This window comes from Dunckerocampus dactyliophorus, chromosome 3, assembly GCF_027744805.1.
Source record: "Dunckerocampus dactyliophorus isolate RoL2022-P2 chromosome 3, RoL_Ddac_1.1, whole genome shotgun sequence".
NCBI classification, from domain to species: domain Eukaryota; kingdom Metazoa; phylum Chordata; class Actinopteri; order Syngnathiformes; family Syngnathidae; genus Dunckerocampus; species Dunckerocampus dactyliophorus.
In genome coordinates this window covers 786,941-810,000 of record NC_072821.1, presented here as the reverse complement: position 1 = coordinate 810,000, position 23,060 = coordinate 786,941, and the positions used below count along the sequence as shown (strand labels likewise).

At 47.1% G+C, this 23,060-nt stretch overlaps 1 protein-coding gene across 2 annotated transcripts in view; it reads left to right on the top strand.

The window, feature by feature from the left end:
- The window catches only part of LOC129178458 (solute carrier organic anion transporter family member 3A1-like), a 30,417-nt gene extending 8,602 nt beyond the window's left edge, over nucleotides 1-21,815 (top strand). The window contains exons 3-10 of one of the 2 annotated variants that reach the window (XM_054770716.1): nucleotides 8,295-8,393; nucleotides 9,957-10,226; nucleotides 10,295-10,459; nucleotides 10,529-10,727; nucleotides 13,439-13,574; nucleotides 13,657-13,829; nucleotides 13,978-14,042; nucleotides 14,119-21,815. In XM_054770716.1, coding sequence (XP_054626691.1) covers nucleotides 8,295-8,393; nucleotides 9,957-10,226; nucleotides 10,295-10,459; nucleotides 10,529-10,727; nucleotides 13,439-13,574; nucleotides 13,657-13,829; nucleotides 13,978-14,042; nucleotides 14,119-14,495 — 1,484 coding nt within the window. In that variant the 3' untranslated portion in view covers nucleotides 14,496-21,815. Of the gene's footprint in view, nucleotides 1-8,294; nucleotides 8,394-9,956; nucleotides 10,227-10,294; nucleotides 10,728-13,438; nucleotides 13,575-13,656; nucleotides 13,830-13,977; nucleotides 14,043-14,118 lie in introns of both variants that reach the window. The other variant, XM_054770714.1, reaches the window with a different exon arrangement.
- The last annotated feature ends 1,245 nt before the right edge of the window (nucleotides 21,816-23,060 follow it).

Here is a 23,060-nt window from a genome sequence, read left to right as displayed (position 1 = left end):
CGAGTTGCACGTGTGAAGACGCAGCTGCTGCGGCGTGAGCCAAGCGTGTGAATGATGCGGCGTGACAGGGAAGCAGTTAGCAGGTTAGCAAACATCCCAGCCAAGGATGAAATATTAAGCAGCGACACGGCAGGAGAGGCTGCCTGTGGGCACAGCTTCACCCTGGCACACATCGATACCGCCTTCAAGCGGGACGTCGTCCTCTGGGAACCAACCAGACACCCCTTACCCCCTGACCAAAGGGGGGTCGCCCACGAAGCACCTGTATCTTCTCCGTGTGTCCTAATTAACGACTCGGTGGAAACGAATCACGACTCCTTCACAGCGTCACTTCTTGGAGGTGAAAGGTCATTCATCCACTTCCTGTCAATCAATCATCAATCAATCATGTTAGCTTTCTCAAGATACGTGAAGTGTGTGACTGTGCTGCCAGCGTTGGGGGGGTGACGCTGCACCGGGAGTCCAGTGCACGTACAGTAGTCCTAACATTTTGCGTCTTCCGTGAACAGGGAGTCACAAGAGGTACGTCCCGTCGTCGTCTGGCGATGTCGCCTGAGGCATTTCACGGACGTTTGCAAAGTAAACATTCGATTTCCCTGTCCTGCCTGCTTCGTGCCGAAGTGCACGTTGCTGATCACAGAAGCTGCACGCTACAAATACGGCGTCACATAAGTCCTCCTTCTGGACATCCCCGCTGCGGACGACCAGGCGGCCTCCTACAGAAAGACCAACACGTGTCGCAGCCGCTCAGGAATTGGACTATTGATTGTATCAGCGGCTGTGGCTGATACCGGGGGCCCAGATAAGCGACGCTCCTATGTGATGTATTGCTCGTACCACCTCCAACGGTTAAACAACGAGTCTGTCTCATCCTTCAACCTCTGCTAAGGAGCCCGAACACTTGGTGGCGATAGCAAATTGTGTTGGTCGATAATTGTGCTACAAATTATTGTCGATAATCGATGTTATCGACATTCATTGAGGCCATTTCTTTCATTAATTGTCACGAGAGGTGTAATTCACATTTGAACCACTAGATGGTACTGAAGTATAGTGTACCTGTGCGAGCCACAAGTTGCCTGCATGTTTGGTGTTGGCCGAGTTGCGAACTGTTGACCATTTGAGATCAACCGCGTTGTCGTTCTTAATGTTTCACGGAAACATCACAATGACACGGCATCAAATGTACGCCATATGACCGTACTGAATGGTTGCAGCTCTTTTGCAAAGTAGCGAGCGACACGGTCTGTTCACTGTGTTCTTGATATTTCCTTTGCCGATCCAAACGCCTCAGTTAGCGTTGGCTGTCGGGACAGAGGCTCCTCCACCTCATTTGGTAGGGTTTTCATTCGCTAGGTCAGAAAACTGTCCGTGTCGGTCGTCTGTGTTTATGCGCTCACCTTGTTCGTTCTTTTTAAAACCGAAATATTCCCACACTGTGGCTGTTCATTCATGTTAGCATATGCTCTCTCACAAGGCTAATTTAGCGCTAGCACCGTGTGTCCACTCGCTAGGAGCCTCACTCTCTCCGTTCATTCCACTATAGAAGCAATGCTCACCCTCTTGTCATCCAGCAGGTGGCGCACACGTGCAAACGTGCACATGTCAGTTTATCCAGGGCGTCAGAATGAGAGACCTGTTTTTTTTTTAGCATTCAATTCAACGTTTATCAGTTATCGTGACGGGCCTGATGTCCATGAATGTGTGAGTCTGATGAAGATGACTGCATGTCCCTTTCTCCAGGCTTCCAACCCATCCCTCCATTTTGGATCCACATTTGGGTCAGGGTGGCAGCAGGCCCAGCGGGGGAACCACGGGTTTCGTCCTGATGAGCTACTTAACCCCCCTGGCGTCTTTTGGGTCCACCTCAGGGTCTCTTGACACCTTGGGTGGGAGGTCTCTAGCAGGCTTCCAGCTAATGACCTTCAGACGCCAGCATGCTCATCTGTTAGCTTTCCTGCAGGAGGGAAGATAAGTGTTTGAGTTGGGACGTTTACCCCCTTCCAAAGATACGAGCAGCACAGAACCTTGATGGGAGGTTGATGCTAACAGCGAGACAGAGAATGTAAAAAAAACATGAAATAAAGCTTAGAAATGAATTTCTATTTGATGAATTTATTCGATTAGCTTCCATTTGATTGACCCCCACAGACCAGGATGTTTGCCATCCCACCACTTTCTATTGAAGTTACCTCAAAAAACTCAATTATTTACAATTTATAGCGGCGACAAGACGCCTGCTAGCACAGTGGAACCTTGGTTAGTGTCGCTCATTCGCTCCAGGAGGCCCACTCTGGCCCAAACGGATGCTAACCCAATCAGTTTTTCCCTGCAAGAAAGGGATTCATTCCAGAAAGCCAGAAATGGGAACCAAAAGCATGTTTTGATACTTTTACAGTTGCAGTTTCACACGCAGAAAGCAATTCTAAACACATGCAAACACGCATAAATGATGGACGGAAGGATACACGAACATTTAAGGTTGTTTTTGCAAACATTGAAGATGTGATTCTTGATGTGACTTCCCAAAGACAAGACGTCACACGGACGCCACCTTCCTGTGTTGCCATCAGTCCTTTCTGGAATTCAGTAGCGTTTCTCACCTTAGTAACCCCAAATGGAGCCAAAGGAAGTTCCAAGTTGATAAAGAAAGTGGGAAACACTATTGAGTTCAAGGAATGACAACACGGGAAGATGGCGTCCGCCTGGCGGCTCGCCGCCACCTCGTGTCTTCAAAGAAGGCAAACATAACTTTAAATGTTCATTTGTCACTTTCATTTGTCATTGATATGCTTTTAGAATTGTTTTATGCACGTGAAAGTAGAATAGTAAAAGTATGAAAATGTGTTTTGTGTTTACAGCTTTGAGAGTCAACCGCTGATGACATCATACACGAGCGACGAGCTGCTAGTCCGCCTGCTAGCAAGCTATGCCGACAAGGACATCTGTGATAAAAACACATGAATAAGACGGCATTTTGTACGCAAACCAAAACTACATTTGGGCATACATTTTGGATGTTAACCAAAAAACACGCTAACCGGGGCGGAAGCTAACCGAGGTTCCACTGCACGCGTGAGCGTGAGGAGGCATTGAGCTTCTGTTCCCTCAAAGCAATCAATGATAACGGTAACGATACGCTACGTGGTAGCCCATGATATCACGTGAAGATACAGGAGATGCAATTAGAAAGGCAATTCAAGAGAAACGTAGCCACTAAATTAGCATTTGAACATTAGCCTTACTTGACCGTGCTGCTGAATGTGCAAACAAGAGCAGGATTCCCAAGAAACACGAAACACGCAGTAAGGAGATGATAGCACGCAACAGCAGAGGCTCGTTTGAGCCGCACTCAGCTTGTTTCCAGCGAAGAAAGCCGGCGTGGCGCTGGCGGGTCAGCGTCTCTGTCCTTTGCTCACATGGCCGCCTCCTTTCATGGTCGTAACGCGTGTAATGAAGCGCTGGCGTCCACTGCAGCAAAATGTTTTCACTCCACTGGAGTTATTCCGCTCCCTCTCCTGGCCAGGCAAGGAAGCAGCGGGCGCTGACTCAGCGCTCGGACCGGCCCGGCCTCGCTCTCATTTGTGCACCTTTTGCCAGTGATTGAACGGCGCCATCATGCTGGCGTGGAATTATCCTGTGACCTTGTGCCTCTGCGGCCTTCGTCTTGCACAACACGACCAGAGGCCGGCACTGTACTCTGATTCACCGATTCATGCGACGCCACATCTCACTCTTGGAGGCTGCTTCACCTTCACGTCGTGGAGGGAAAGATCTGCTGTCACAGAACCTCTTCACGTCTCAGATCACATTTTGGCTGGGAGTGCTGAGAGTCATGAAGTGCGTAAAAACCATCAAACATGAGCACATTTTTCACCAGGGATGCTCAGACTGATTAGCATCAGCCCGTTTCTGTAAAACATGTGATCGATACACAGCTTCGACGTGGCGATTGATGTCATGCCAACACAAACATGACATGAATGTGCACGTAGGGCCGCCAACATCCCCGAAGGGACTCGCTTGGTCCTGCATTGCCGCGAGAATCAACACCAGTGTGAAACCTCAATGGTCCAGTTTGACAGGTTGACGCAGGCTACGCTAGGCTATGCTAGGCTACGCTAGACCTGCCACCATCATCGATACATCGATTCATGGAATGAGGTTGATCATTTTGTCAGCCTCGATAAATTGATGTGTGCCGGTTCCTTGTCCTCGTCTGCCTGTGCCCCCCAGGCTGGATGAGGAGGCTTCACGCTGCGTGTGTCTGGGTGCTTTGCTTCTGTAGCGGAATGAACGGAGAGAGTGAGCCCTGATGCACAAACAGACTGCTAGCAGTTAGCAAGTTAGCAAGCAAGCGTCGATGTATATGAAGGCACAAAAGCGATAGTTTCTAAGTCGAACGCCAGAGCCCCCAGCAGAGCCTTCGTCCCGACAGTCAACGCTTCCTGAGGCGTTTGATCAGCAAAGTGAATGTAAAACGAGACAGCGTGAAATGGGCCACGCTGACAGACGGCGTCGCTCGCTACATTGCAAACGAAATGCAACCTTTCAGTACAGCTGGCCTGGGAGCACCGTGGTGTCCTCCTGGTGGAACTGAAACCTAACATGCATGTTTTGGGAATGTGGGGGGAAACCGCAGTACCCGGAGAAAACCCACGCACGCACGGGGAGAACATGCACAGGCCACACAGAACCCAGATCTTCCCCTCTCCTGTGGCCAACATGCTAACCACTCGGCCAACATGTGGCTTAAAGTTCCTCTCTGCTATAATTTTCCCTTTTTTTTAAAACTCCAAATATTCCCCTTCCTGAACTTGCCTGGGAATGTTGTCGTGGTATTCCCACGGCATTGGATGGGGTGCAACTGGACTGTTCCGGTTGTCTCAGAAGACGTACTGCCACTCATCCCAATCAAAAGTTCCAACACGAGTCAGACTAGATAGGACAGCTCTAGTCTGAGACCTTGGTGCAAGATGCAGTGTATTTATCCCCTCAAGGAGGGGTCATGTCCCCACAGGAATGGTTTCCCTCCTTTGTGGTGTGAAATGACGGTCATTGGGATGCAATGGAGTGGGGCCTCCGCCTGCTAGCCATGGTGGTTTGGGTGGTAGGGCCTTGGTTAGCATCCCATTCAGATGTCACGATGGGGATGGTCCCACCTGAAACCAAGGTGGCTGAGCCTTAGAGGCTAATGATTGGATGTTTTAGGAAGGGGTGAAAGGACAGCGTTGTGTGTCCCCCTCTGTCAGAGATGGCTTCCCTCACTCCTCCTTCACAGCATCTGTCTTCTTCCCTTTCCTTTCTGAACGGCTCTTGGCTCTCGGCTGAAGAGTCTGCCCACCTGCCACGTGCACATGTTGCCCACCAGCCGCCAATCGTAAAGCTAGTAACAAATGACTTGCACACGAGGAAATCTACTGTGTCTTTGGTTGTTTTTATTTCACTTCCAGACAACATTTGTGAGCCGTAAATGTTAGCTGCCGTTCATCTGTAGCGTTGCTGAGCGAGAGATCGCGCGTGTCCTTCCTCTCGTGTGTCCTCCTGTTGACTCTTGAAGGCCTCGGTTGTCCCGCAGTGTCCGTCTTCCGGTGTCATATTCCGTGGGCTGCCTTTTTGTACGCGGCTGCCTTCATGCATCTGTGATCCACGCTCAGGCAGAGCTGCAACCACGTGCGCTCAATACCAGATTTACATTCAGCCTCGCAGCGCTAATGAAAGGTTTAGCGCCGTCCGAATGAATGAGAGCAAGCGATGAATGCATTCAGTCATCTTTCAAGGTTTATTTAAAGGAACAATGGAGCGGACCATTTGCCTTCCTCTCTAAGTTTTTCTGCTTGCGTTTGATACTTGGCACTTGACTTTGTTCTAATACGGACTTTGTGCCACATAGAAATATGCAGCTTTCCAAATTCTTCTTCTTCTTCTTCTTCTTCTTCTTATTACAAAAGCTCTCCAATATTTCAGAGTGTTCGATCAATTTGGAACACGAAGCCCAGAAAGTCACTCGGCTTTAATTAGCCCCAACCCCACCAGTTTGTCAGATCCTCATGAAATTTGGTGGCGATGTCTGGCATGAAAGGGCGCACAAAAATGTCTCAAGAACCCATGTTCCAAAACAAACAGGAAGTCAGCCATTTTTAATCTAAAGTGGCCAACTTCAATTCAATTCAATTGAAGAGTTTTATTGTCATGTGCGCAGTAAAACTGGTGGTTCTGCTATGCAATGAAATTCTTATTCTGTTCATTCTCCCAAAAACCAGCGGTCATACTTGGATGAAGGATCTTAGGGACTGTGGCCAAATGAGCCCACGTGGGTACTGGGACCAGGCAGGGCCGTGATGCAAGCATACTGTCAAGCAGTGTAGGCTTAAGCCTTTTTTGAGACCGTTTCTTTCATTAATAATTGTCATGAGAGCTGTAATTCACATTTGAACCACTAGATGGTACTCAAGTGTCGTGTACCTGTGTGAGCCACATTAGCTTGACACAAACGTTGCGTAGCCCATTTTTTCATGAACTATATGACATCAAATGCCTGCCACATGTTAAAACCCTTGTTAGCAGGTGGTGTGAGACCCTTACCCCTCGTGTGTTGAGCAGGCCACCTACCTCTCTGACTTCTCCACTTAAAGGGTTAAAGCTTCCTGTGTTAAAGAGGATGCTTTTAAGTCACGTTGGAGGAAACTCACCCAGGTTTTCACGGCAAATGTAGAGGCGGCCCCGCTACATCCAGTCCAAGCACAAAGGAGTAACCGTATTTAGATTGTGCCCAGCGCTAGACCCTCTACCTTTAGTAATAACACATCTTGCTGGTACATCTTGATAATTGTTATTGTCGATGTCATTGACATTTTTGAGGCAATTGTTCATGATCTGTAATGGGAGTACTTTGTATCCAATGCAGTGAACTTATTTAACATTATAGTCGGAATGTCAACACGTTTTCAAAACAATCCATGAACCAAACAAACCACATGTTTGTGACGTGTACGTTCTCTCAGGCACGTTTTCCGAAATGTTGCCTTTTCAACCGGATTGAGTGGTTGCATTTCCTCTGCAATGTGGCGAGTGACACTATTTTGTTTGTACTTCCTTTGCCGCCCAAAGCCTCAGTAAGCCTTGGCTGTCAGGACGAAGGCTCTGCTGCACCTGCAGCGGTAGGTTTGGTTTTCCCCCAAACTGAAAAGGAGGGTTGTGTTTCGGGTGTGCACACACGGTCATGTTCCCCTGCTTCCTCGTCGCTACTCTCCAACAAAGGCGGCATATCGGTTTGTCGGTGTTCATGCGCTCACCTCGTTCTTTCTGTTTAAAACCCAAACGTTCCCACACTGGAGCTGTTGTGTTCATCGCTGCTGTGCCTTCCTTCGCGTTAGCGTATGCTTTCTCACGAGGCTAACTTGGTGCCTCCACGTGCTGGGACAAAGAGGCTGAAGGGCTGACAGGAGGGTTCACTCTCGCCGTTCATTCCACTATAGAAGTAAAGCACACAGACACATGCAGAGTGAAGCCTCGTGCCATCCAGCCTGGGTGGCACAGAGAGATTAAACACAACTGCGTGCACGTGTCCATTCAGCCATTCATCCATTCATCCAGGGTTTCATAATCATCCACCCATTTTTTTTATCGATCGATGAATGGATGTATCGATTATCCATTATCAGCCCATTTCCATGCGTTTAAACAGTTGGGTTCCTGTCTATTTTTCACACTTCTATGTGCAATCTCTCAAACGCTGTGTGCATTCTGAAGCACCCGTCAGTTGTGCTCGTTCAGCTGCACGAGGAGACGCTACGTGCAGCAGCTAACTGTTGCTGCATGTGCAACACCACAAACTGCTGCCAGGACGATACAGGGCGCCACTCCAACCACAACCATCAACACAAACACTGTCAGTCACAGCTGAGCAGCGATATCGTGGTATATTTGATAGTAGCCACTTAGCAAATGACCCCAAGGGACAACCTTGCCGTGTCCACTGCAGACAATGAGACCACTTCCTGTTCGATTATTTATGACCTTGCAGGAAATATCTAACGTGGGATCAATAATTGAGCAGACTATGACTCAGACTTGGAATGAACCGATGAGGATGTTTGACGTAGCGAAGGCCCAACATCTAATCAGTCCTGGGATAGAAAACGTTGTCGTCATCACTGAATGCATTCTTATGTTGGTTTCAGAAAGGCTCCATCTTGCTCATGCAAACTCCTCACCACTTTGTTTCAGTGGCGCCCTCTGCTGCCAGAGTTGGTGAAGTGTGTTTTAATGGGATTCTTCTTTCTGTCTTGCAGGAATTTTATTTTCAACGTTAGTGTTCGGGCCAGCTTGTGGCTTCATCCTAGGTTCCGTCTGTACCAAAGTCTACGTTGACGCCGTCTTCATCGACACCAGTGAGTTGATTTTTCCCATCATCATCGTGACTGACAGGCGGTGGCGGTCGTGGCCATGCGCCATGGGATAGTCGCACCCCCGTGCCGCTCAGACGTCATCAAATGTCCACCACGTGACCAAACCAGAGTATGGGGGGTGGCTCACTTCACCGCTGGGCCTCCTCACCCCTCAGGTTCCTTATACAGTTAACAAAAACAGTAATTTACTCCAAAATACAACAGATTTCATTCTTAATGTTACATTCATGACCCTCAGACAGGATATTTCTCTATTAAAGCGTGAAATAAAAACGAGGGAACTGTGAGCCAGTATGAGCTAGCTTAACCTTGACTGCTAGTTGAGTGATGGTGGGAGATGACCATCAAGCGCCGTTACTTTTGTCAACCAAACATGGCCAAAGACATCAGTTTAGAAAGAATAGGAAAGATGAGAGGATAAACGGGGGTCAAAGATAAATGCATAACTTAACCCTTGAAGCGCCAAACTTGCAAAATCACGACAAGCAGCTAGCAATTAGCAGTTAGCCACTTACTCTAGCTATTTAGCAATAGCTAAGTGGCTACAACAACCTAATGATAGATAGATGGATGGATGGATGGATGGATGGATACATAGATAGATAGATAGATAGATAGATAGATAGATAGATAGGTAGATAGATAGATAGATAGGTAGATAGATAGATAGATAGATAGATAGATAGATAGATAGATAGATAGATAGGTAGATAGATAGATAGATAGATAGATAGATAGATAGGTAGATAGATAGATAGGTAGATAGATAGATAGATAGATAGATAGATAGATAGATAGATAGATAGATAGGTAGATAGATAGATAGATAGATAGATAGATAGATAGATAGATAGATACATAGATAGATAGGTAGATAGATAGATAGATAGATAGATAGATAGATAGATAGATAGGTAGATAGATAGATAGATAGATAGATAGATAGATAGATAGATAGATAGATAGGTAGATAGATAGATAGATAGGTAGATAGATAGATAGATAGATAGATAGATAGATAGATAGATAGATAGATAGATAGATAGGTAGATAGATAGATAGATAGGTAGATAGATAGATAGATAGATAGATAGGTAGATAGATAGATAGATAGATAGATAGATAGATAGATAGATAGATAGATAGATGGACGGACTATTAATCTTTTCGGAGTTCGGAGTTTCCTCCGTAGGGTGGCTGGGTTCTCCGTTAGAGGTAAGGTGAGAAGCATTGTCATCTTGGAGAAAGTGGGTGGATGTACTGTACTGTGTGTACATGTGTAACGGATGCCAGCCTGTGAGGCAGTGCGAGTGTACGTTGGTAAACCTCACTCCCTCTGCCTCAAGAGCTGCGCTGAACACGCCGACAGTCCGGGCTTTTAGTCGCGTGGTCAGCGCCCTCACCTCCCATTACGAAGGTCCTGTGTTCGAGCCCCGGTGCGGGCAGGTGTGAAACAGGGCCGGTTACATATGTACATATGTATAGATATATACGTAGATATAGATAGATATAGATATGTACTGACGTCTGTATGTTCCCTTCCAGGCAAGCTGGACATCACTCCAGAAGACCCTCGCTGGATCGGGGCCTGGTGGGGCGGCTTCCTCCTCTGCGGTGCCTTACTCTTCCTGTCGGCCCTGTTGATGTTCGGCTTCCCTCAGGCCCTGGACGAGCAGACTCTGGACGGCGGTGCGGAGAGCGAGCAGGCCATGCTGCCGTCGCCCCTCAGCCTGGACTACCAGGCCTCCAAGCCCAAAGTGGGCATCCATGGCTTCGACCTGAACAGCGGGCTGTCTGTGTGTGAGCACCTGAGAGGTGAGTGGAGGAGGAGCAGGTGTTGCCAAAGAGAGCAGTGCCTTGATGTGGTGTCCTCTTTGGCCCAGTCATCCCCCGGGTGACCAGACACCTGCTGTCCAATCCCGTCTTCAGCTGCATCACGCTGGCCGCCTGCATGGAGATCGCCGTGGTGGCTGGCTTTGCCGCCTTCCTGGGCAAATACCTGGAGCAGCAGTTCAACCTCACCACTTCCTCAGCCAATCAGCTGCTAGGTAGGCGGGGCCTTTACCTCCTTCCAAGTCCTTCCAGGCAAGCAAACGTGCTTCCTTCCTCCTCTGCAGGAATGACGGCCATTCCTTGCGCCTGTCTGGGGATCTTCCTCGGGGGGCTGCTGGTGAAGAAGCTCAACCTGTCGGCCCTTGGCGCCGTGCGCATGGCCATGTTGGTCAACCTGGTGTCCACCGCATGCTACGTCTCCTTCCTCTTTCTGGGCTGTGACACCGGGCCCGTTGCCGGGGTGACGGTCGCCTACAGCAACGAGTAAGTTGTCCCGCGTCATACCAAGGTAGAGCAGGGGGGCCCACACTTTTTCCACCAAGGATGGGGGAGCCACTTGGTCCTATTTTGCACATGAAGCCCGTCCAATGTTGGTGTCTGTATGCTACATGTCGTCAGGTGGGCTGGACCACAGACAGCAGGCAACGCAGTTCAACTCTTTTTTTGTTACTTTTACAGTAAAAAGAAGACTTTTTCATTGAATTAAAATGAATACAAATATTTCTGTTCATTCAAATACAGTATTCAGTAGAACAATAGACAATATATTTTCATTGATTTTCTTTTTTACTTTTACGGTAAAAAAAAGTGAAACTTAAAAAAAATGTTGACATAGGATTTCTCTTTTAAAGTTATGTCGTCGAATTAACACAAATAAATACAAATAAAAATGTATCCTGATCATCCAAATCCAACGTACTGTACAACACTGTACTGTATAAGAGTTATAGCAAAGATTTAAAATGTGAATGAATACATTTCCTGATAAAACTATGATGGAACGGTAGACGATGGATTACTGTTTGAATTTTCAAATCTTCAAGTTCATTAACTAAATTCCTGGCTAATGTGATTAAAAAGTTGTTTACTTTGCAATTTTATTAAAATCCACAAAGGGCCAATACTTAAAAATGATATACAGTCAAACCTGTCTTAGCGGCCACCTTTATAGAACGGCCACCTGCCTATAGCAGCCACTGAAAAATCCCCCCGCAGCAAATGTACATGTTATAGACCCTGTGTATAGCAGTCACCTGGCCAGCAGCCACCCATTTTGTCTCCCTTGGTCAATATCTGACCGCATATAGCGGCCAAATTACCAACTCAAGTAGAAGCTTCATGCACGAAAAAGTTTGTTTTTTTCAATCAATGAAGGCGTCGTGTGTAGACTTTAATTACTGAGTCCTAGCTCAGTCACAATCATTCACAAGATCCACACAAACTGTCAGTTGTTCCACATAAAAAAAGCCGTCTTCTTTTGAGCTTGTTGCAGACAGTGACACCGTTTATTTCCTGGTGTGAGACAATGTGCACAATGTGTGTCAATACTGTAACGCCGCTTGTTGTGGGGAAGGAGAGACTCACGTCGCCGATGCACTTTAATGGCTTTATTAACAGCGGAGAACACTGCAGGACTTTACATCCACGCCAACATAAACACACTTCCCAACTCTCTCCAAACTCACAGCTAGCACTGAGCCTAGCTCTCCTGCTCGGGACGCCCACCGTCACTTCCCGTCACTTCCTGATGAACTAAAGCTGTAATGACACTCTGCCGTATAAAAAGTAAAATATTAAAAACAAGTGTAAGACATTACTAGCACAGCTTTGTTCTGTGGGTCGTGGATAATAACAAGCCTAGTAGTGCTGTACAACTTTTATCCGCAGTCCCACAGTGCCCTCTACTGGTCAACACGTAACAGTATAATCATATGTATCTGCAAACACAACAAGCTTCTAATCACAGACATGTTAATATGTGCGCGCACAAATTCGAAATGGCCGCCAACCTGTCTATAAAGGCCTGGGGGATCTCCTCCCAGATCTGGCACAAACGGGTGTTTTGTCCCCAATGAGTTCCTTGATCCCACCCATCCCATCCCTGATATCATGATATCATTCAGAGGCAGCCTCCCCAGCTGCTGTGCTGCTGTTTTGGCTCATGTTCTCCAGCAGCCTGTTTAGACAGAAAGGAAACTCCGCCCTCTGCTGGTGTCTGCCGGGTAGTGCAATTCACTGTGCTCTTTTTTTTTTTCTCTGTGCTTCACACTGCCGCCGCCGGGCCCGAAACCAGGACCTTCGGAATGGGAAACGAGAGCGCTGACCGCTCGGCCAAGAGTTCAGCACAGCTCTTAAGGTCTTAAGGTTTTACCAACCTAACCGTGCACAGCCCGGGAGCCATTTGTGGTTGGCAGCTAATTTTTTGATTGGCTCGCTACATATATTTAAAAAATATATATCTTTCAACACAGCCTGCCACAATACTTATTTTTGCTCTGTTGAAAAATAAGTATTGAGATATTGAAAAATAATGTACATAAAACTACAAATGAAAGTACTTGGCATCTCCAATGATATTTCCTTCATTTAATTAGCCAAAGAGTAAAATGAACCCGTCCCTTTAAGATGCAGCTGTCCGGGGGAGTGTACACGTGCTGGAAGCGCATGGACTTTTGACTTTTATAGATGAACGAATCCACCCCAGACTGGAAGTACCTTCTGGAAAAGGAGAGAAATAATAGATCATAAAAATAAAGACATTGGTAAGACCAAGTGGCACATGACATGATGTTGATGGCTGCATTTACAAATCCTAAACGTAGAAATAAGACAAATATTCTGATAGGATGTTGAGTTTTTGCAGTGTTGAAAGTCAAATGAAGACGGCTGTGGTGGACCACACCACGCGCTTCCTTGTTCCGTGGCGCAGTGTTGTCTGCTAGCTATTGATGAGTCAGCTCAAATAAAGCCTGTATGAAGCCACGTGCTACGACCGCCATTTCTTCCACCGTTTTGTTTTTTTTGAGAGAGCCCGTGACGAAAAAGAGGGGTTAGGGTGAGACGTTCCAAGTAATCCGTGGTCTGCTGTTGTTGTGATTGAACGGTAAAAAAGACAGCAGCAGTGCCTTTCAGCACCGATCATCCACCGCATGTCAATCGTATAATGCGGTCCCCCTCTTGACACCCCCCCGCAGGACGCTGCGCTCCTGGCAGCGGCCCGAGTCGCCTTGCATCAGCAGCTGCAACTGCTACACGGCGTCCGTGAGCCCCGTGTGCGGCTCCAACGGCGTCACCTACCTCTCGGCCTGCTTCGCCGGCTGCACCAGAGCGGTGAGTGGCGCTCGCACCGTGTTGGCTGTGAACGCCCCTGAAGCGTGTGCAGCACGGGCTCTGAAACACGTTGCTTCATCAGAACCTGACGGGGTGCGCGTGCATATCCAGCACCAGTGAGGAGGGGGTGGCTCTACCGGGCAAGTGTCCAAGTCCAGGCTGCCAGCAGGCCTTCCTCACCTTCCTGTGTGTCATCTGCCTGTGCAGCATGATCGGCGCCATGGCCCAGACGCCCTCCGTCATCATCCTCATCAGGTCAGAGAACAGTGCGCCCACTAGAGGGAGCTGTTGCATTTGTGGCTTTGTTGATGAATGAAGCGTCTCACAAAGATGTGAAAATTCCTGACAATCTGCTGAAATTAGCGGATGTTGACTTAAAGCCTGAATTTATTTTTCTCTGAAGAACCGTAAGTCCAGACCTGAAGTCCTACGCCCTGGGGGTCCTGTTCCTGCTCCTGAGGCTGATCGGTAAGCAAACACAGCACATCTGGAATGCTGGCGCACGTGTGTCGAGCTGAAAGCGGCCCTTTCACCTCTCCCCCAGGCTTCATCCCCCCACCCCTCATCTTCGGCATGGGCATCGACTCCACCTGCCTGTTCTGGAGCTCGGTGTGCGGCGAGAAGGGGGCGTGCATGCTGTACGACAACGTGGCCTACAGGCACCTGTACGTCAGCATCGCCATCGCGCTCAAGTCCTCGGCCTTCGTCCTCTACGCCACCACGTGGCAGTGCCTGAGGAAGAACTACAGGAAGTACATCAAGAACAGCGAGGGCTACCTCACGCCCACCGAGCTCTTCTCCTCCAACGTGACTCTGGACAACCTGGGCAAGGACTTGTCCCACAGCCCCGCCTCCAGGACCAAGTACGTGTACAACCTGGACGACCAGGACATGTGCGACAACGTGGAGTCGGTCTTATAGTGACGGGGCGCAGGAGACGTCAGCGTCGGTTTCTCTCTGTCAGTCAGAGCTTTGTCCGACCCTCAGCTCGTAGGTTCTCGCAAAAGTTGCACTGAAATCATCGACCCTTTTTATTTTTTACTGTAGGACGGACTTACTTGAACTTGGTCCCGTCTGATCCGCGCTCACGTCACATTTCGTCCTGGAGGATCATATTCATATTCATGCACGCACACAGGAGATCCCCGCACTTCATTCATTACAGTGTTCCCTCCTTTATCACGGGGGACAGGTTCCCAAAATAGCCCGCAATAAGTGAAATCAGCCAAGTAGCCGACTTTATTTTGTCCCAGCTGTAAAAGCCCCCACCCTACACTTTATGGACTTTATAGACTTTTCTCAGACAGGAAATAACATTTTCTCTCTTGTTGAAAAGTTCACACCTTTGTTTGAATTTGAATGATCAACCTACGAGGTTCCTTCCATCCACCTTCTTCCGCTTATCCCAGGTGGGGGCAGCAGCCTAAGCACTTCATCCAGCTCCTCCCGGGGGGTCCCGAGGCGTTCCCAGGCCAGTTGGGAGACATAATCTCTCCAACGTGTCCCGGGTCTTCGCCGAGGCCTTCCACCGGTCGTGCCCTGAACACCTCCCCAGGGAGGCGTCCGGGGGGGGGCATCCTGACCAGATGCTGAGCCAGCTCATCTGGCTCCTCTCAATGCGGAGGAGCAGCGTTTCTTCCCCAAGCTTCTCCCTTCCCTCTAAGGGAGAGCCCAGCCACCCCGCGGAGGAAACTCATTTGGGTCGCTTGTAGCCGCCATCTTGTCCTTTGGGTCACGAGTTATTCCAAATGTGTCAGAAACGGGAATATTGACCTCAACCTGAATGTTGGCGGCATGCAAACGCAGTGATTGTGGGTTTTGTTGCAAGTCCCACTGTTGGCTAGCGATGAACACGACAGGAGACACGGCCGTGCAGGACATTGATTGACAGCAGTCTACAGCCAATCACGACGCAGAAGATAATGGTGTGGTTCTCCCTCAGCCAATCAGGTTGCAGAACACAATGCACGCGCATACACTGTAAAAAAAAAAAACAGCAAGCAAAACAGTGCGGCCGCAAAAGATGAACTGCGATGGAGGAGGCAACGCCGTCCTTGCAGTTTTTGCAGGGCAAAAAACCGAGAACGGACGCACGCATCAAAATGCCTAACGTTGAAATAAAATGCGCCGCACGCTTACGAAACACTTCCTGATTTGACGTGGAACATGTGACATGCGGCACACAGCAGTCAGCACTTGCAGAACGTGCAGCACATCACGTCTTGTCAGCGCGTCTTCCTGCTGGACGTCGTCCTCTTCCTGATTACAGGCTGCAGCACCTTTTTCCCCCCTGCAGATAGCGCCATCCAAACACTTCCTATTTAAGCTAGCAGTAACAAAAAAACAAATGATGTAGAATTTAAAGCAGAGAAAAGAAATGAGCGCGTGGACGGGGATCTACTGTATCACCCAAATCATCCTCTTTTAGATGTTTAGTTTAGAAACACACGGCCCGCATCACCCGCCATCACTTGATGTGATGATGGAACCGCTTCAAGGTCATCAGCGGGCGGGTTTTTCAGGAGCGACACATCTCAAAGACAAATTGAGAAGTGATTTTTTTTTCTTTCAAAAAAACCCCCAATGTGTTTTGCTCTGGTGAGATTACGGTGGAACCTCTAAAGTGGAACACAAGAACGTTCGTTCAACTCCAGTTTGGTCGTGTTTTGGCAGAGGAAAGAAAGCAGAGGGAACCTGGTTGGGTGTCAAGCGATGGCCGTCATAGAAGCTCTATGAAGGACGCAGGCCGTGTGTCTACGTCTCACTTTGGTGGCGTGCATACGGACGTTGGGCCACACGGGGCTGCTGGCTTGCGCTTGCTAGGCCTGTCACCAATTCATGGAGTGATACATGTGCACGTGAGCGTGTGTGTTGCGTCTGCTGGTCTCTCTGCGCCACACAGGCTGGATGACCTGAGGGTCACTCTGCATCTCTCTGTGGGCATCGCTTCTGTAGCGGAACGGACGGAGAGAGCGAACCCTGGTCTCATTCAGCCTCGTTGTGGAGGCGGGGCTGCTAGTGATGCTAGCAGTTAGCCTCGCTAACGTGAATGAAGCCAATGCCGCATCCCCAGCGTGGGAATGTTTGGGTTTTAAATAGAATGAGCGAACACGGACGGCCGTAAGACCAGTATAACGATGTCGTGCAATAAGAGTTCTATCAAAATAAAAGCATGACAGAACGTCCATCATAATTATACAATCAGAAACGAGTTCATAGTTGACAGAAACAAGCACAAACAGGAAGCGGAGGCTGCTTGGTTTGGGAACTTGATGTTGCGGAAGGATACAGCGCGGAGGAGACGGACTACTTTGTTACGTGCGATACTGGACCGAAACTGAGAAATGCAGAAAACCAGGGGCGACATTTTGGCAAACATTTTGAACAAAATCTGAATCCTGGTGAACCCTGACTCTCACCCCCAAAGTCAGCTGGGGTAGGCTCCATCTCCCCCCGTCACCCCAATGGCGACAAGCGCACAACAAGGTGAATGTAAGCTTTGCCAAGAAGTGAGGACGTGTGTTGACGGAGTTTTTACCTTCCTGTCGACATTCGTCTGTGAACGCCCCTTGTCCTTACAGACCCGAAAAAGCAAAACGTGCACGTTATCCTTTGATGCTGGCGGAACTGAAGCGTCGCGTTGCCGAGCACGGTGGTTTGAAGTCTCGCTGCGTTTTTCTCAAATCTTGCTCATTTTCCACCACATCTGGGGCGCTCCGCTTTTGAGGTTCCACGTTGTAGTCCAGACAGGAATGGGTGTGTGATGATAGCAGGGGTGTAGCGGTACGCCGTCATCGCCATTCGGGACGTACGTCTGTTTTAAGGTCACGCTTGGTTAGCGTAAAGGAACAAATTGCAAAACGTAAAACTGCTGAGCTCTTGCATCATCATTTGAATTCATTTCAAATGTGCTAGCAGGTGTTAGGAATGGAACATGTTCCACTCGTTTCTGGATGGGTGCTGGTTCACGTATGCAGAGAGGCAACACAATCACACAAGACCTTTCACTTGGAACCAGGCCTGTCACAATCAGCGATGAATCAATGAGTGGAACGATAAAAAAACAAAAAGAAAACAAAATGCGTGTGTTTGCGTGTCTGCTGGTGTCTCTGCGCCCCCCAGGCTGGATGACTACTCTGCATGTGTCTGCACGCTGCTTCTACCGTGGAATGAATGGAGAGAGTGAACCCTCCTGTCAGCCATTCAGCCTCTTTGTGGACGCGGGGCTGCTAGCTACTAGCTACTACCCTAGCAGCAGTTAGCTTTGTCAGCTAGCGTACGCTAACATGAATGACGGCACAAAAGTGATTGTGTTTTTAAGGCGAACGCCTCAGCCACAGTGTGGGAATATTTTGGTTTTAAAGACAATGAAGACGGAGAGCGCATGAACACCGACAACCAACAGTTTTGTCAACTGACAAGTAAGCTACCAACGTAGCGTGGCAGCGGAGCCTTCCTTGCGACAGTCAACGCTTAGTGAGGTGTTTGGTCGGCAAATATAAACTAAACAGTGCAAAATGGTGCGCCCACGGCTATGTTGCAAAAACGTACATGCAGGACACTTCTGCGTCAAGCTAATGTGTCACACCGGTACAACGTACGCTACACTTGAGTACCATCTTGTGGTTCAAATGTGAATTACACCTCTCGTAACAATAATTCATGAAAAAATGGTCTCAGAAAGTGTTGGCGATAATATCGAATATCAACAACAATTCTTAGCACAATTATCGACCAGCAAAATTTGTTATTGTGACAGGCCTACTTGGAACGAAAGACACCCTGTTCTTTGTCATTTTAATCTGTCTCTCTCTGTCTCACACGCACACACACACACTCATATACGTAATTCAATTAGAGTCAAGATGCCAACATGGGTTGAAACCAGATCAGATACACCAACAAACAGCTAACAGGAAGTTTCCTGATCATTGGGACCGCCTCCACAGCAGGCTTTTGAGGAAGAGGAGCTGAGTTTCACTAAACCTTGGTTGGTGGGCTGACCGTTCTCTCCAGCGCTGGCATTGTGATTGCTTTCATGTACGCTTTTTAATGATGACGTGCAAGCAATACTCCAAACTCATCGCATTTTGAACACGAGAACCTGGGTGGACTTGGCCCTGCTAAAAGACCAGATGTTCCATATCGACCACCGTCCCCAAACCCCCTCTCCTGTGTACATACAAGTGCCAAAGTGACGCATCAGCGCTCCGCACTGGAACCTCCGCAGCGACCAGAACCTCCAGCTGTATGTAGCCTCTCCGTGTGACGTGGTCGTATGCTACCAAGGCGTGTTGTGGTCTACATGTGTACTAGCTGTTACTAGTAGGACCTCACGTCACGTGCTCGCCGTCTGTCCTTCTAGAGGACGAAACCACAAAAGGAGCCAAACTTTAGCGCGTTCGTGTGCCTGGACGTTGTTGCCCCCCCGGGGGCGTCCGCAAGGAAGGAAGAAGACGACGTGGACGTGATGAACTCGGACCTGCCTGCGGCGACAGGACTGTTTTCTTTTGGCATCGGATAATGTGCTTGACATGTTTTTTGCCTTGTGATGACAAAATAACCTTTAGAACAGCAAATGCCTTTTATTTGTTGGTTGGAGGTGTTTTTGTAAACATGCATCGTGTCGACCGGGCCTTGTGCTCTCATAGCAAAAACACACGACTTGACTTACGCAGCAGCGTCCACCAAAGCGTTAAGGGTCCCTTATTATGCAAAAGTGGATTTTAACGATACACAACAATAACGTGTCCCGGGAGCCTGTTTATGAGAAAAGACTGTCCCCCCCCCTCACTTGTTTGCTCCACTTTTAGGAGAAGAGACGCTGAAATGCTCCCTTTTGAAGTTGTTAAAGCAGGGGTGTCCAGCGTGGGCGCCGGGGTGCCGTTTGCTGTTTTTTATTGGCCCGTGGCACATTGTAAAAATAAAATTCCATAAAAAAACTGAAATAAAGAGAAAAAAGTTGAAATCCAACAGCAAACAGACCAGAATAACTTTATGTTATGAGGAAAAAAATGTCATTTTATAAAGTTGAAATAATAAAGAGAAAAGATGTTATGGTAATATGAAAAACAAAAAACAAACAAAACACTGGATAAAGTTGTAATTTTTGGAAAATTAGGTTGCAGAAAAAGTTGTACCTCCTTCCCTCCTTTGTAGCAGTGAATTGGTTCCACCCCCGCCCGCCACAGGATTCAACGTTAATAAATGGCTGACTTTCATCGTTAGAAGAAGACAACCTGTTTGCGACTTTCGAAATACATTTTTTAACATTATTAGAGCCCTGTAGACAGGAAGTAACACTCCTGTTATTCCTTGTTTACACCGGATTGAGCAACTATTACGCGACAGGGACTCCAGACGGCCAACAAGCTTGCGAGCTAACCAGCTAGCCTCAAATTGATTTCTTCTGAACGTAGGAAAGACTTTCAAACGGAGTGGGGAAGAAGGACAAAGTAAGAAGCCACAAGCTTACCACTTCCACACGGAATGGGAGGAGAACCTTTTTTCGCTCTGGCCACATGGGGTGCAAGGTAGGGTAGTGTAATAAGGACAGGTGTCTCCCACATGGGACACTGCTGCTGCCTAGTGGCCAGAATGCTACACATCACCTGCCCTTCAGTATGTTTGGACTCACAGACCGAAGTCTGACACCAAACAGCCCTCATTCATTTCTGAGAAACTCTCATGCGGCGAGGGAGGGGTAATCCCACCGGGATATTGCGAGGGACGACCGTCGTGTCACGAGAATAAAGTCCTGAGGAGAACATTTACAAGAAGCGAGTTGAAATAGGTGGAAAATGTAAAAAAAAGAAGAACAGCAGCGATGTTCAGACTGGATGTTTTATGAGAATCAAATCAAAATATAAGAGAAAAAAGTCCAATTCTAAGAAGAAGTTGCAATTTTGGTCTTTCACTCGTAGTGTGCAGCGCCTTTCCACCTCGCAGGCACTCCGAGCACCTTGACGCTGTTAGCACATCAACCTGCTGGTCATCTTCAGGACACGAGGCCACCACTCTACCACCCGCGCCATGCCGCCTTGCAATTAGGGACTCATTAGGGGAAGTTCAAATATGTGCAAAAGAAAAAAACAGCAAAAATGAGGAAAAAAAGAGGCTTCGCTACAAGCTAATTGTAGGACTGTGATATGATATTTTGTTTGTTGTTCAATGAGCGCTTCTATTGTAAGGTGTTTGGAAAAGTAGCCTTGCATACGTGCACACGTGGGCCCCCTTTGGGCCCATCTGACTTCCTTAAGGAATGTTCTGTAGTCCATGTGCTCATGTTTACTCATCACATGTCAAACAACCTGATAGAGAACAGCTTTAGAAAAATAAAGCAGGCTTCACTACACGTCTTAAAACAGCCTGGCGCTCTGCCAACTATCCATCAGTCAGCTTTTTTCAGTCAGCGGCGAATAGGCTAAGCTAGCATGATGTTGCTGTTCATATGTAAGTGTAATGGTAGCACGGTAGCTCCCGCAGATGTGCTAGCTAGGCTAACGTGTGCGTCCTCCTGTCCCGCTCCTGATGTTAGGCTGTTGGGTGTGACGGACGCCGTCTGTTACGGTGGACAAGTGCCGAGTTCCCGTGTAAAAAGTAGATGAAGCACACAGCAGAGAGGCGTGGCCAAACACAGCTCATCAGCATTAAAGCTGCAGACACAAAACGGCGTGTTCCGCGTAGGGCTGATCAAATCCAGCATGGGGGGCAACACTAATTGTTGAACGATCCAATAATACGGGACCTTCACGCTGTAAATAAAGCAGAGAGCAAAGTTCATCAGGAGTATGCGTTTAGGAAATCCCCGGGCAGCATGTTGCCTTCGGGTAAGCGGCGGGTGAATCAGAAGCCCCTTTCACACAGCCTGCCAACCTTCCCCCGCATAAACCGCATTTTACGCCTTCCGAGCTTGCATGGGAGCCGTGACAGAGGGGGGGTGAAAGGCACGGGCGACTGAATCCTCTGTCGTGGCTGCGATGAGGCTACTTTGCAGGATCTCTGTGTGAAAGAGGCTGCGTTGACGCGGGATTGGCTCATTTTTTGTAGGGCACCTTCCAAACAGAAAAGGGCATTTGAAGAGAAAAAAATCACCACAGCATTTTTTTTTTAGCTGGTTTGTTTGTTGAAGTCCATGAATTTCTATTTAAGAAGCTTTACTGTCCTGTTTGTTCCTGGGGGAGGATGACATGATTGTATGGTCCTTGTGAATACATAAAATATACTATTTTATGCTTTTAATATGATGCCTGATTATTCATACAGTCTTTATTGATACAGTGATTGTTGATACAGTCATTATTGATACAGTCATTGTTGATACAGTCATTGTTGATACAGTGATTATTGATACAGTGATTATTGATACAGTCATTGTTGATACAGTCATTATTGATACAGTCATTGTTGATACAGTGATTGTTGATACAGTCATTATTGATACAGTCATTATTGATACAGTGATTGTTGATACAGTCATTGTTGATACAGTCATTATTGATACAGTGATTGTTGATACAGTCATTGTTGATACAGTCATTATTGATACAGTCATTATTGATACAGTCATTGTTGATACAGTCATTGTTGATACAGTGATTGTTGATACAGTCATTATTGATACAGTCATTGTTGATACAGTCACTGTTGATACAGTGATTGTTGATACAGTCATTATTGATACAGTCATTATTGATACAGTTATTATTGATACAGTCATTATTGATACAGTCATTGTTGATACAGTCATTGTTGATACAGTGATTGTTGATACAGTTATTATTGATACAGTCATTATTGATACAGTCATTGTTGATACAGTCACTGTTGATACAGTGATTGTTGATACAGTCATTGTTGATACAGTGATTGTTGATACAGTCATTGTTGATACAGTCATTATTGATACAGTCATTGTTGATACAGTGATTGTTGATACAGTCATTATTGATACAGTCATTGTTGATACAGTGATTGTTGATACAGTGATTGTTGATACAGTCATTATTGATACAGTCATTGTTGATACAGTCACTGTTGATACAGTGATTGTTGATACAGTGATTGTTGATACAGTCATTATTGATACAGTCATTATTGATACAGTTATTATTGATACAGTCATTATTGATACAGTCATTGTTGATACAGTCATTGTTGATACATTGATTGTTGATACAGTTATTATTGATACAGTCATTATTGATACAGTCATTGTTGATACAGTCACTGTTGATACAGTGATTGTTGATACAGTGATTGTTGATACAGTCATTATTGATACAGTCATTATTGATACAGTTATTATTGATACAGTCATTATTGATACAGTCATTGTTGATACAGTCATTGTTGATACAGTGATTGTTGATACAGTTATTATTGATACAGTCATTATTGATACAGTGATTGTTGATACAGTGATTGCTGATACAGTAATTATTGATAGTCATTGTTGATACAGTCATTGTTGATACAGTGATTGTT